General features: G+C 37.6%; 2 protein-coding genes across 2 annotated transcripts; both read left to right on the plus strand.

Annotated features, from left to right (window-relative positions):
- Positions 1-3,804, plus strand: LOC132188402 (coiled-coil protein). The gene is made up of 3 exons (XM_059602845.2): positions 1-671; positions 2,851-2,970; positions 3,342-3,804. The coding sequence occupies exons 1-3, from the start codon at positions 114-116 to the stop codon at positions 3,351-3,353; spliced, it is 690 nt and encodes a 229-aa protein (XP_059458828.1). The 5' UTR covers positions 1-113; the 3' UTR covers positions 3,354-3,804.
- A 6,298-nt stretch (positions 3,805-10,102) lies between these two features.
- On the plus strand, positions 10,103-13,711 carry LOC132166934 (protein CYTOSOLIC ABA RECEPTOR KINASE 9). Its single transcript, XM_059577796.2, has 6 exons — positions 10,103-10,463; positions 10,558-10,667; positions 11,009-11,789; positions 12,715-12,939; positions 13,026-13,175; positions 13,413-13,711. Exons 1-6 carry the CDS (start codon positions 10,218-10,220, stop codon positions 13,566-13,568), a joined length of 1,668 nt encoding a protein of 555 aa, XP_059433779.2. The 5' UTR covers positions 10,103-10,217; the 3' UTR covers positions 13,569-13,711.
- Positions 13,712-14,152: the final 441 nt, after the last annotated feature.

Consider the following 14,152-nt stretch of genomic DNA (forward strand, 5'->3'; position numbering starts at 1 on the left):
GTTAGTCGGTGAGCGCTCACAAAACACACGCAAGTGCTCTCAATCTCGGCGCAACGACCAATTCCTTTACGATCACAGAGAGATTATCATCTTAAACGACGTCGCAACGCGCGATGCCGAAGAAGTTGGGCGTGAACAGCAAGGCCGAGGAGGCTAGGGCTCGGAGGAGCGCGACCGAAGCCGAGCGCAAGGAGCGCGAGGCACGCCAGAAGGAGGAGCAGTACTGGCGCGAAGCCGAGGGGGCGAAGTCTCGCGCCGCCAAGAAGCGTGAGGAGGAGGCGGAGAAGCGCGCCGAGACCGCGGCGCGCCGGGCGGAGGTGCGGCGACAGGCGGAGCTGGAGGAGAAGGAGCTCGAGAAGGCGGCGAGGAAGCCAGACAAGAAGGCGATCCGGGTCTCAATCCCGGTCCCGAAGGTGACCGAGGCCGAGCTGAGGCGCCGGCGCGAGGAGGAGCAAGCCGAACTGCAGAAGAAGGCCGAGGAGGCGAAGAAACGGCATAGCAGGACCGCGGCGGAGGAGGAGTACGAAAGGATGGTGCTGGTGCAGAACACGAACCGCGACGATTCAATCCTCGAGGCGAGGACGGTGGAGGAGGCGATCGCGCAGATGACTGTCGCCGATAGCTTGCCGGTGGATCGCCACCCTGAGAGGCGGCTCAAGGCCTCCTTTAAGGTGCGCTCTTTGGTTCAGAATTGTGACTTTTTTTCGTTGAATGCTGAATTATTTGTGGAGGGTTAGGGTTTTTCTTTGTTCCGTGAATTCTATTAAATTCGATAATGGTTGCTTGGTTTTGGTTTATATATATGTGTTTATGGCATTTGAGCTCTTACTTTGAGGAAATGAAGTTCGAATCACTTTTGAGGGGACAATTGCTGTCGTTGTGGAGAATTGATTTTTATGTTAACTTTTATCTTGCGCATGGTGCTCTATGTATTTCTAGAGTAAGAGATTATAGAACTGAGACAAATGCTGGAAATGAGAATGTAGGTTATCAAGGATGCAATATTTGAAATTAGCATGTATTTCAATCGATGATATTTTTGAGTTTTGCAATGCATATGGTAAATTGGGAAATGTTAAGTTAGTGTGTGTGAAAAAATTTGTTTGGTCTGGGTAAAGTTATGGAGCGGATAGATATACTGATTCTAAATTGGGCTAACATATTGTGTGCACAAGAGCCTGTTTCATCAATAGGAGTGGTTAAATGAGTTGAACTCATGCCGTACAGATTGTGACAAATGTTAGGAATGGTTGTGGATGAATGTCCAAAGGGAAATGTTATTATCTGTGTTGGGGAATGGCTGATATCAATCAAATTGTTTTATGGGAAGAGACAAGAGAATGGTTTACTTCGTGGAGGTTTTTGATGACTTATATGTAAATTTAACTAGCTTTTACAGGCTTATAGTGGACAATGATGGAGAGCAGGATAGCATTTGTGCAAATTTGATTTAGGAAAGAAATTGAAGCAGGAGATGTATTGTTGACAATTGACATGGGCCTGTGGCTTTTACAACCCTTTTAGTTGACATTATGCTGCTCTTTTTCTAAATAGGTAAGGCTGAGCTAGTGATGTCTACACAACGCTGTAAGTGGGAAGAGAGTAATGTACCTTGAAAGGATATGTTGGAGAAGCTGGTGTTCTTAGCTCTCTCTGTATCTTGTCTGTGTGCACATGCATACTCATCTTCTTTGTATGCACTTACTATGTAGTATCGTAAGTGGGCAGTTGCCTGACTTCAATATTTCTAGCTTGAATTTTTGGGTTAATTACCTTTTTAGTATCTAAGTTTTCATGTTTTTATTTTTTCTCACCTAGGTTTCAATTCGTGTCACAGATGGTACCTAACTTATGAATAAATACTAGCTTAGTACCTCTGTCACCATTCTATTAGCCAAAATAACAGACTGCAATGGGGGTAGTTTTGGCCACCTCCTGCGGCCGAACCACCCCCATGGCCTCTGAGGGTGGCTCAACCACCCCCAAGGCCTTTGGGAGTGGTTTCGGCCACTTATTTTTGGCCATTGGAGGTAGTTGAAACCATCCCTATGGTAGTCCGTTAATTTGGCTGACGGAATGGTGACAAAAGTACTAAATTTGTATTTACCCACAAGTCAGGTACCATTTATGATACAAATTGAAACTTAAGTGGAAAAAAATAAAAAAGTGAAAACCTAGGTACTAAAAAGGTAATTTACCCTAATATTTTTCTCTTTATTTTTGTTTCTTGTATACTTCTTTTGTACTTAGGGTGTGCCTTTGTGCTCTTTTAGTAAATTTGCGATTACTTGTTAGATTTTTTTTTTCTTCTTTTCCAACTGAAAGTTGTCCCAATACAGAAGATATGAATTAGTAGCTCAGAACCTACTCCTACTCCCATAAAAGAAGATACAATTTCTTTCTTTCTTTCTTTTTAGTGCACACTCACATGTATTTTCTTTCTGTACACTTATTAGGGTAAGATTTAATTTTTTTTTTTACAAAAGAATTGCAATTTTTAAGAATGGAGTTTTGTGGGCATTGTACGTGTGTTATTTATCATCCAATGGTGGAGTTGCAATTTGCATAATTATTAGTGTTATTTCTCTCCCTGCCACTTCTATGATATAAGTGCTATTGCTGGTTTCTTCTATGAAATATAGCTTTGGATTCTGTAGCGAGAAACTTTCCTCTTCCTTTAATATTGACAAGTTGGATGAAAATATTTTGAGATGTTATTTGGTTATGGCCAAGCCACTTTCTAGTATGGGTGTTTGATACATTTGCTCCTTCGTATCCTATTAATGTATGGTCCCCGAAAATTTTCTTCTTCCTCTGTTGTTCAGTGTTGATTTCTTCTGTTACTTGTAGGCTTTTGAGGAAGCTGAGCTTCCCAAGCTGAAGGAAGAGAAACCAGGTCTTACTCACACTCAATACAAGGACATGATATGGAAGCTATGGAAGAAATCTCAGGACAATCCTCTTAACCAGGTAAGTTTTAGAATTTATCATCTCTAATGGAGGCTTTTGATTTCAATCTGAATTTTTGTAATCTTGTGTTTTCCTTGCACCGCTTTTGGACATTCAGTAGAATTAACGTTTCCCTTTTCCTTTTTATTTTCCCATGCTTTTACTAGCTTAGTTCTACATGAAAACTGAATAAGGTCCAACTCTGTTTTAACTTCATGTTCTGATCCATAAGATATGGTTTACAACTACATCTAGCTATATTTAATATTCAGACCCTTCAGTTACTCATAGAAGAATCTGTTTTTATCGTTTGGTGGGTTAACTGTGGATGGGTTGTTCATTACTTTTTCTGATTCCAACTCTTTTAACTGGTTGTAATTGTGCACAAGCAGATTGCTGAATGAGTGATCACAGCTGCATCTTCAACCTAGAACAGCGGGCAGGTTTCATTGGGGCTAGTCAAGGAGTACTGCATTTTGATGTGTGGCAGAGCATACGTGATTCATATGCTATATGTGGTTTCTGGCCTGTTGTATGTATAGTGTCCGCTTACACTTAATAAAAACTGGATAGAGAAAAACAATGCTAGCCATTGTCTCTAGCCTATTAAATCCCTGCGGATTTGGTTACAGTTGTCCTATAACATTTTTTTTTTTAATTCAATAAACAACTGACTGTTTTATATGCAGAGAAATGGTATTGCATGAAATTGGAGTAATACCATTTCCTTTGTTGCGAAACATGGTATATGCTGAAATAGTTGTTTTGGAGGGTGTTTGCCATCCTCCCCATGTGGAATACTGTAAATTGACATGCCGAGTTTTGGTTGTGTAACTACCCAGAATTGCTTGTGTATCTTCTTTGCATCTCTTGCTTCTTGTGCTATTTAATGTTGTAAGTCACAATTTTCGAAGTGGAGCTAGGTTTTGGGTTTGGCTCATTATGTGTAATGCCCCCACATAGTTACAATTGTTTTGCTAAAACCTAATGCAGACTACATACGGCCTGCCCTATATTCTTTTGCAAGGTTGCTTTAAGGCTTAATATACCTTTCATTTGTATTTTGCTAAATGTTTCCTGAAAATTCTTGAAGGCCATCGTGTTTTTGGGTTAATTTGATTTTGGATTAGGTCAACTTCCAAGTGTCACTGAACATGGATATCTCTATTAAAGATCAATTTTTCTTGTGGGTAGGGTTAGGTCTATCAAATAAATGCACGGAGTAATGGCTTCCTTAGTCCGAAAATGCTACCTTAAGCAGGTGGTGGTTGTAGTTATAGAGCCTTGCAAATTTCCGTTTGTTTTTATTGTCTGACAATCAAATGCACACCTATTAGTTTTAATAGCTTGACTGCTTGAGCAGTGTGGAACGCATGCTCGAGGTTCTTTATTGATTGTGTATTTTTCAATGAATGTGATGTTGTTCAAGGCAGGTTATCTTTGGGCCACATCGGCTGTGAATATCTCTATTTATGAGGAATGATAGGGACTCAACTTTTTTGCCCAACAAAAGTCCAACTTTTGCCTTATTTATTTTTAAAAAATAAAATAAAATAAAAAATGAAAAAAATGTTTGAAGCAACCCTATCTATTTTTTGTCTTTCTTTTATTTGGTATTTTTTTAAAAATGAAAAATGGTATTTTTTTCATAATAATGTCATTTTTTTTTAAGAAAATGTCATTATTATGAAGAAAAATACTATTTTTCATTTTTAAAAAAATACTAAATAAAAGAAAGACCAAAAATATATAGGGTTGCTTCAGACATTTTTTCCATTTTCCATTTTGGTTTTTTTAGAAAAAAAAAATAAAAGGTAAAAGTTGGACTTTTGTTGGGAAAAAAAGTTGGGCCTTTAGCATTTCTCCTATATATATATATATACATAGGGTAATGATATATATCACTTCATCAATGTTGGTTGTTGGGGGTTGAGTTTTATGGTTGGCTTATGTAATTTGTGTGTCAGTGTGTGTTTTTTATTTTTAATTTTTATGTCGTTTGTGTGTTGCTATGCGCTCTAAGTCATAAATTGAGCAATCTTCGTTGCATAGAAAGAGCGAAAATGAAGGAAGATTTGGTAACTTTTTTTTTTCCTTCGTAAAAACTACTTCATTCCACGTAAACCAGATTACAGAGGAGGAACAACAAAACGAAAAAAAAAAATCCAACACAAAAACCCAGCCATAAAAGACATCAGCACCTCAAAGCCCCGAAGGAAATTCAGGAAGGTGACAGTCACGTGAGAATGCAGCTTTTGAAGGCTGCGGCCTAATATGATGGATAAAACTATCAGGAATACAAGAACCCCTAAAAACTTAGATCTAATTCGGTAACCAAAGAAACCGAACAGACTAGGAGGTGGCAACTTAGATCTAGCCCGATTTCCATGGGAACCGAACAAACTAAGAAGGAAAAGAATAGCGGAAAGGGGATCTCCTACATAGACAAAGAGTTTGAAGCCCAAACAGTCCAGGTTGAGTCGTACAAACCACAACACCAACAAACAGAAAAACACCGAAAAAAATTTAGAAACCAGCAGCTTCATCTTCGAACAAGGCGGAGGAAGGCGGTGAGCGGAACCTGTCCGGCATGTTGGACCCACGTGTGAGTGCGTGTGGACCACGCATTAGTGCATGGCTGTGTGGAGAAGAGGTGGAAGGAGGCACCGGGAAGTTGGAATGCCGGTGAGAGGGGTGGTATGGTGTGTTATAGGCTGGGCCAAGTGGAGAAAACAAGATCTGATTTTGAAAAATCCCATCTTGAAAGCTTCGCATAAATGGCCAGCGACGCGGTGGAGAACAGAAGACCAAAACTGTTGTTTTAAGAGAATCTTGGCTAAATCGTCAAAGACAATGAGTTGATCTAGAGAAAACTCTAAAGCGCAAAGACCGAGAGAAAACTCTAAGGAGATTAGAGTTCTCTCGAGAAGAGAGAAACTAAGCAAAAAGAAAAGCATAAAACTGTAGAAAATGGGAGGAGGAGGGAAACCAGAAGGTTTCCCCTCCTCCTCTAGCATCGGCGGCAAGTTTTTTTCTATCAAGGAGAGAGAACAAAGCTTTTTTTCTATCAAGGATTAATTTTTTAAAGCAAGCATCCACACATTCTCTTCTCATGTGCACAGAAAACTATCAATTGGGATTTGGTACTTATTGATATGTTCTTAATTCTTACACAGCTCTACTCAATGAGGGGCCATTTTAAAGCATTGCTCAGCTAGGAAGGAGCTTTGCCCTAATTGTCTTAATTCAATAAATAGACCTTTTGATACCATTTTCTGTCGGTGGAGAAATGAGAAATGAGAAATGATAAAAATCATTTCTCATCTCATCTTTTATCCATTTCCATTTAGTGAATGAATAAATCAATCATTGAATTTGTGGTACTCATATATGAATCTACAAATCCAATAGTTGATTTACAAGAAAAATAGTTGAGAGAATGATGTGTAACATGTCTCATAGAGAAATAACTCCATTTGAGATTGAGTGCTAAGAGCAGTCACATCCGGTTCTTGAATCTCTATTTTTCTTCAAATTTCGAAGAACCATACCCTAAAATGATTCTACATTCGGTTATTTACCATTCTTCGTTTTAGACAAAATGTTATTTGAAAAGCCATTCTCACATTCTTTGAGTCTTTTTTTATTCAATTCTCTACCTCTCTTCGAATAAATAAAAACTAAAATGAGGGATATTTTGGTTTTTTTAGGTATTTCCGTTAGAAGTTAACAGCTAAATTTGACTGAGGGGTTCAAATTGATTGCAATTAAAAGTTCATGGGTTCAAATTAAGAGATTTTAAAGTTTGAAGAATTTATCAAATCGCATGATAATTCAGTGATCTAAACCCTTTAGAATTTCAAGGAGGCTTAAAGGATGTCGGTAGCCATAGAACTTCTCTCCAAAATTCTCCGCCATAACATCCGGTGTGCTTATCATCATTTACAGACAATACACGTGTGCCTTGAAGGCCATTTCCAGATGAAGTATGTCCTCTTACGATTTTAGCCATTTATGATTTATGTGCCATTCATTACGAAGTGCCAAATCAGAAGGCACCTTATTTGCTCCTAATTTCTTTTTCTTTTTCTTTTTTTTGAACAAAAATTAAATAATAAATGGGCATTAGTTGGCCACGATTCTACGAGTATAAAGAAGGATCAGGATTCAGGGCGGTAATGAGCATGACTGCGAAATTTCTTGTTGGTCAGGTTTAATAGTGCATTGAATTTAGAATTCTAGTTTCTTTCTCTTTTTGTGGGCTTTCAACCAATTATTGCATTTGGGCAGCTTTCTAACAGATTGCAGCAGATATATATATATATATAAACCTGATTTGGTGTCTCTTTTTCCTTCACTAGTGGGTTTCTTCGTCGAGATAGAAGTTTGATATATAAACCTGATTTGGTGTCTCTTTTTCCTTCACTAGTGGGTTTCTTGGTCGAGATAGAAGTTTGAGTAAATTTCCTTTCTTATTTATTTTTTTTAAAGAGAAATCATTTCAGTCTCATTAATTGACGAAGGATCACAAGCATAAAATACTTATATCACAAATCAAAAGTTTTAAAAAATCATAGCCGAAGCTACAAGGTTACAAGTCATAAATACATACATAACAATCTTTGATATTCAAGACCTATCTATGACATTAAAATCCGCTAACCTATGACTATTCTTCAGTTGTAACAACAGGTTTACTCCAGACAGACTCAATCCGATACATAGGTAGCAATATCTTCCTGCCGAAACTTATCCTCCTCGACTCGCAAGCAAGGAAATTATTCACATTTTCAACCCAATTGGCCAGGACCACAAAATACAGGAAAAAAAAAAAAAAAAAAAAAAAGCTAACAAAACACCACCAGAGGAAGGTTGCCGAATGATTCTAGCCAGAAAGCGAAATAACCACGTGCAGGCACGTGTGAGTCATGATCTGTCATGGGGTTGTCGAAATTAGAAGCGACAGGTGTTGTTGGAAGTGGGCAGGGCCGGTGCGTGAGGTGGAGTGGCGCGCGTCGAGGTGGGTCTGACGGAGAGATGTAGATCGATCTTTAAATAGTCTAATCCAAGAACTCCATCAGCCCCAGAAAAAGATACGGCAGAAATGGTGAACGGCACACCCGGCACGGTGGGGCTTGAGCCTGTAACAAAAGAAAAAAGGGGGGGTGGGGGTTCTCCCCCTCCCCCAACTGTGCGGCTAGGGTTTTTCTGATTTCCTTTCTTATGGAGTGCGGTTGTGGACTATAAAGTTGTTAAAGTATTGATTAAATGATTAATTTTTTTTTTATTAGCTTAAAATTTTAAAATAAGTGATGATTTAGCATGATATCACACTAGAGGTCATAGCCGAACCCTAACATTATCAATTAACCTCTCATTTAAATTAAAATTTTATGTGTTATGGCTCACCTATTGAAAGATTTAACAAAAGCTATTATAAATATATGTAACAACTTCAAACTATGTGAGTTCCTTAATGTTTCAATTTTTATAATGATATCAATCTACTATAGCATAAGTTACAAAATTCAGAAAAACCCAAAAAAAAAGCAGTAAAATTAAATAAACCTTTCCACAGCTGGCCGTGGGTCACCTCCGACCGAGAAGTTTTTTTTTTTTTTAAAAAAAAAAAAAAAAAAACAAAATTAAATGAAGGATCTAATTGCATTTTTATAAATTTTAAGAGAATAAATTAATGGACATTTTACATCACACGTGGGTCACATGATATGCTTTCCACATAAAGGATATTACAAATTGAATGGTGGATCGGTGGGCCATTACAAAAATTTTAAGATTGGGAAACATTGCAAATTGATTAGAAAATTCTAGAAGATAGAAGATGCATCTATAATTTTGGAAGTGGGTTTAAATTATGAAGAGCAACTCAAAGGGTGCAAAAATACTCCCTCTTCATTTTCACATACGAATCCTTTAAGCAGAATGACCTTAGGTTGCTTGATGCAATCATATGAAGTCATTTTATCATTCTTATGAAAGATTCAGGCAAATAGAGTACTACAACCCGGAATGTGGTTCATGACAAAGAGAATTTTACATGTATAATTTTAATCATATTATAAGCCAATTTTCAAATGTGAGTTGTACTCCAAGTTTGTATAGTTTAGTATCTGAGCTAGCACTACATTGAGTATGGGATTGGACCCACTCATTGAGTATAGAATTGAAGGAATTGCGGCTTTGTAGTTGAGTCACGGAAGGGACGACTTATAACCTAGATTAAGGGTCTGTTTAAGATTGCGTTTGAGGGGTGTAAAAGTACTTTTAACACTCAAAAAGGTTTGAAGAAAAAAAATATCCGTTTGGTAAAAAAATTAAAAGCACTTTTAAGGGTCAAAAAAGTCTAAAAAAAGCAACAAAAAAATAAAATAAAATAAAAACACTTTTGGTAAAAACTTAAAAATGAAGATTTTACCCAAAATCTCTTTTTAACTTAAAAGTTCTATTTCTTAAACACAATCTCAAACATGCTCTAAAACGTCTTGATATCATGTATAGGCATGATGTTACGTCATTGAATACTAAGAGGTGAGTAGAGCCGTCAAAAGAGAAAGAGATACCATTGATCGGGTCAGTGTCAATAGACTTGGTCGTTGTAAACGTCGGTTGTGGATTATAGTGGTATCAAGTATGTTATGATCCTAAGTATCCCACATAGCCCACTTTAAAAACCCTGTTGAGTAAACATAAGTGATATAAGCCACCATCGGGTCAATGTTGATAGATTGGGACCCATGGACGTAAGTGTTTTAAATGGCTTAAGTGCAATCTTAAAAATGTGTATATAGACTCTTGGGCACCATCCCTTTGCAAGCCGCTCTTCGAGGGTAAGTTCTCGCTAATATTTATATCAAGTAACTACTCTTAACTACTTCACAAACCTGTTGAGAAAACGTAGGAAAGTGATATGTTCATGAGTGGGAGAGGTGAAGCTGGGAAAGATATCTCAGTTTTGCAACTACTCATGGCTACTTCACTCCTTTGGGTGACAATGACATGAAGCTATTAAATTTTGCCTTAAGTACTGAACAACTTTTATTAAATGCTCAAACCAATCCAGTAATGGAGCAGTTTGTGAAGGATGGACCACAATAGTTCACATAAAAACTCACTCTTTACACATCATAGCCATGAGGCAATTTTAGGCTTTTGCTAAGTCAGGAAATGGTGAAACTCTCGGGAACTGAAACATCTCTACTCAGATCTGCAATGGGTTGGTGCCTGCAGATCAAAAACTCATATTGTCTATGATGGTTGGAATACTTGGAATTGACATCAGAATGGCATCACTCCTGAGGTCCAAGAGAGTGAAGAAGAGGACAATCATAGTAGGCTTAAAATCAAATAACTGCGGTAGAGAGATGCTGCTTCAGCTGCTTACTTTGGCTGTAAAGCCAGGGGATAGTGTGCTGGCTATTCATGTTCAAGTTTCAAACGACACTTTTGATCCAAACACTTTCCACATCCATGAAGATCTCTGCAAGTCTAAGCAGGTAAGATATTCTCATTTTTAAGTGGAATGGAAAAAGTAGAAACAGAGAGGAGCCAAATTTACTGGTTTGCTTGTTTTAATGGCTTGTCATGCAGGTGGATTTGCAGGTTAAGGTTTGTGTTGGAGAGTCGTACATTTCTGAATTAACCCGTCAAGTACGAGTAAACTATGCAACCATCCTTGCACTTGGATGCAACACTTCAGGGTACTGAATGTTAGAATATATGATTTGATTTCATTTTTGATTATAATCTCATTCCTTTTTTAGTAATATTCTAATCTGATTTGATATTGTTTTTGCCTACCATACTTGAATTATCTTCAACTATCCCAATTTTCCTGTAAATAAGAGGTTTTTGACACTTTTCTAGTGGTGGATCGACGTAGGTGTTTATCACCAAACCACCCGTAAATTCTTGTGTTATTTTCTTTTTTTCTCCACCATTTTCTTCCACAATTTACATTTAATTATGAGTTTCTTCACTGAAACCATTGACCAAATCTCTCTCTCTCTCTCTCTCTCTCATATGGTTATTTGTTATGCAGGCCAAGACAGTCAGTCGTTAATATTTGTCTGAAAAGGTTGCCTCCCACTTGCTTTCTTCTGGTTTTGGATAGCATAGGAAGAATCCTCGTGGAGAAGCAGGGAACTTCCCAACAAGGCTCTTCAAAGGTAGTCCTCCAAACTTCTCTGTCACTTCCATTGAACCACACATGCTATGATCAATCAATTCCCACCCGGAATTTGCGAAAATCATTGACCACACCATCCCCCTCAACGTCGTCATCAACACCGGAAATTAATAATAACGGACCGTTCAATGTCAAGAAGACTCTGCAGGTTCCTGACATTGTCACAACACAAAAACCATTTCAGAGATCCATTAAGCATTTCACATCAGAAGAGCTTAGTTGTGCAACTTCCAATTTTAGCCCTGCAATGGTAATAGGAGAAGGTGGCCACAGTAAGGTGTACAGAGCAAACCTTGAGGATGGTCGTGCTGCAGCCGTGAAAGTCCTTAAAAACACCCATTCTTCAGCAGCTGATCTTCTCCGAGAAGTAGGCCTGTTGTCTGGAATAAAACATGAGCACATAGTTCAGATGATTGGTTACTGTAATAACAAGGACATGTATGCAATTGTGTATGATCAACTAGAGGGAAGCCTGAAGCAAAATTTGAGACAACTCTCCTGGAGTGAGAGGATAGTGGTCGCGATTGGTCTGGCGAAGGCATTGCAGTACCTTCATCATTCTTGCAACCCCCCTGTCATTCATAGAGATGTGAAATCATCTAACATTCTCCTCTCTGACAATTGTCAGCCACAAGTAAGTTCAGTCCAAATTAGATTCAAATATCCAGTGATGCTGATCATTTTAGTCTCATGTTAATTATTTGAGGCTTTTTGGTATGGAAGAGAAGCATTTTTTTCTTGTGAAAAGAGTAATAATTTGGTAATTCTTATCCATGAGGCAATAGGAATTGAAGCCTATAACTATCCATTGCTTCTAAGGATTTAGTGGCTTTGATTTTAGGTGGTATTCGAGTTTTGTAGTTAGAGGAATGTGGAATGGGTTTCTCCAAAGAGCTAGTATTGCAGATTTTGGGACTGAAAGATGTATGCATGTGTGGGTTGAATGGTAGGTGAAAGTTGGAAGGCAAGTCTAGGGTGTGAGTTACTGTCAGAGCCATTGAGCTGATAGGAAATGGTTTATCTAATTATTTATAGTTAATATTCGAACATTCACCTTCACGTGTAAGCTCAAACTCTTCCTTAACAAGTAAGGTTTAACACGTGAAATACTTAATTGAAATAGAAGAAGAATGACTGAGACAACGTTCAAACTTAGGATCTTTATTCTGATACCATGTTAAACCATCATCCATCTCAAAAGCTTAAATTGGTAGGAAATTGTTTATTTCATCGTTTGGTTAATAATCTAATAAAGAGCACCATTTTTGTATTGGGGTCTTGGGTTTGAGAGTGTTAAGTTTGAGTTATAGTAGCTGAAGTTTTTAATCCTTATTGTTAACAGTAAATTTCTTGTGGACATCCAAACCACATTAAATCTAGTTCTTACCATTGTACTGGTTTGCTTGTTTATCACTACACCTGCTCCATTTATATGCAAGTTCAATTAGTTCCAAGACATGAACTTATGTGAAAAATACCTAACTCCATATTTCGCCATGAATATTCTGCCTTCATATAAGTTTCCACACCAAGAGATTATCTTGGCTTTTAATTCTCAGCTGACAGATTTTGGATCAGCATTGGTGCTTCATCAATCTCATCAAGCAAAGCCCTTTAATGTTGTTGGGACCTTCGGATACATGGCCCCTGAGTACATGATGTTTGGGACAGTTGATGAGAAGACAGACGTGTACTCCTTTGGGGTTGTGCTTCTGGAACTCATCACTGGCAAAGAGGCAATTCAAACCAACCTGAGGGAAAATCTTCAAAGCTTAGTGCTTTGGGTAATGGAAGAAAATATTTGGCTTTGAAATATTATCCTCAAATCTTAAAAGTTTTGAGCATATATGCCCGTTTGACATGCATGCAGGCAAGGTCTTTACTCAGCTGCGGCTTATGTGAACGTTTAATAGACCCTACCCTTCTTGAAGACTACAAGAAGGAAGAGATGGAAACAATGATGTTTGCAGCACGCCTCTGCCTCTTGCATTCATCTCCTGAAAGGCCAACAATGGAAATGGTACTTCTTTTTTTCTTTTTCTTTTTTTGGGTGAAAAACATCTTTTGTAAGTATTCTCTATAATGCTAAATGTATTTCAACATAAGCATTGTTTGTAGGGTCCCCAAGTTAATCTGCAGAACTTATATCATGTTAGAATATTAATTAACATGATATAAGTGCCAAAAGCCCTGGATTCGAACTAGACCGACGACAGTCCGGGTTAACTCGGTTTGCGATGTTGTTTTGTTTGTGCAGATACTGAGGTTATTTGAGGAGCCAGAATACAGGCTAAAGATGCACGAGAGAGATAAGTCCCTGGATGAGAATAGTTCTAGAGGTGAAAGAGGCTCATGGAGACATGATGACTCAGTCACTGATGAATCTATAGATGATTGTATTCATTCTCTTTAAGCTTTTTAGTCAGCTTATATATAGGAAAAATTATCTGAAAATGCAAGCTCAATTACCAATTGCTCTGTAGTTTGTTTAGATAATTATATCAAACAAAAGACCTTTTATTAGGCCATCTCTGCCCTGTAAACGAGTCACACATATAATCATATATGTCAAATGTTCCATTTTATTAATAAGAAATGTTGTACTATATTCTATATGCATTTCTGATTTTTATCAGTAATTTTCTTTGTTGTATTCTAACAAATTGGATTCTCTGTTCAAATCTTCATCAAATTAACAATTGCATAATAATTCAATGTCTTAGATTTCCAGGCCAGATTACAAGGGTTGACAACAAGAATGCTGAAAAGTAAATGTCTATAATGAGCACTCAATCACAGATGAAAGTTTCTGAAAATTCAATCAAAATTAAGCTCCAATGAAATTTATTATGTTATTGCAGCACTAACATTGTGTTCGCTGCCAACAAGGTTTTTCCCTACTTAAGATAAGATTTTGATTAAACAAAATGGAGCAAGTCCTACAAAGATTTATCTAGAAGATTCTCTACAAAAATTTATGTAGATGGTTATCCATCA

This window comes from Corylus avellana, chromosome 2 (assembly GCF_965113065.1).
Source record: "Corylus avellana chromosome 2, dhCorAvel1.hap1.2, whole genome shotgun sequence".
NCBI classification, from domain to species: Eukaryota; Viridiplantae; Streptophyta; class Magnoliopsida; order Fagales; family Betulaceae; genus Corylus; species Corylus avellana.

Coding starts and splice junctions, on each gene's coding strand:
- LOC132188402 (XM_059602845.2), top strand. CDS start 114: ATGCCGAAGAAGTTGGGCGTGAACAGCAAGGCCGAGGAGGCTAGGGCT. Junction 672..2,850: donor GGCTCAAGGCCTCCTTTAAG/GTGCGCTCTTTG, acceptor TGTTACTTGTAG/GCTTTTGAGGAAGCTGAGCT.
- LOC132166934 (XM_059577796.2), top strand. CDS start 10,218: ATGATGGTTGGAATACTTGGAATTGACATCAGAATGGCATCACTCCTG. Junction 10,668..11,008: donor CTTGGATGCAACACTTCAGG/GTACTGAATGTT, acceptor TTTGTTATGCAG/GCCAAGACAGTCAGTCGTTA. Junction 11,790..12,714: donor CTGACAATTGTCAGCCACAA/GTAAGTTCAGTC, acceptor TTTAATTCTCAG/CTGACAGATTTTGGATCAGC.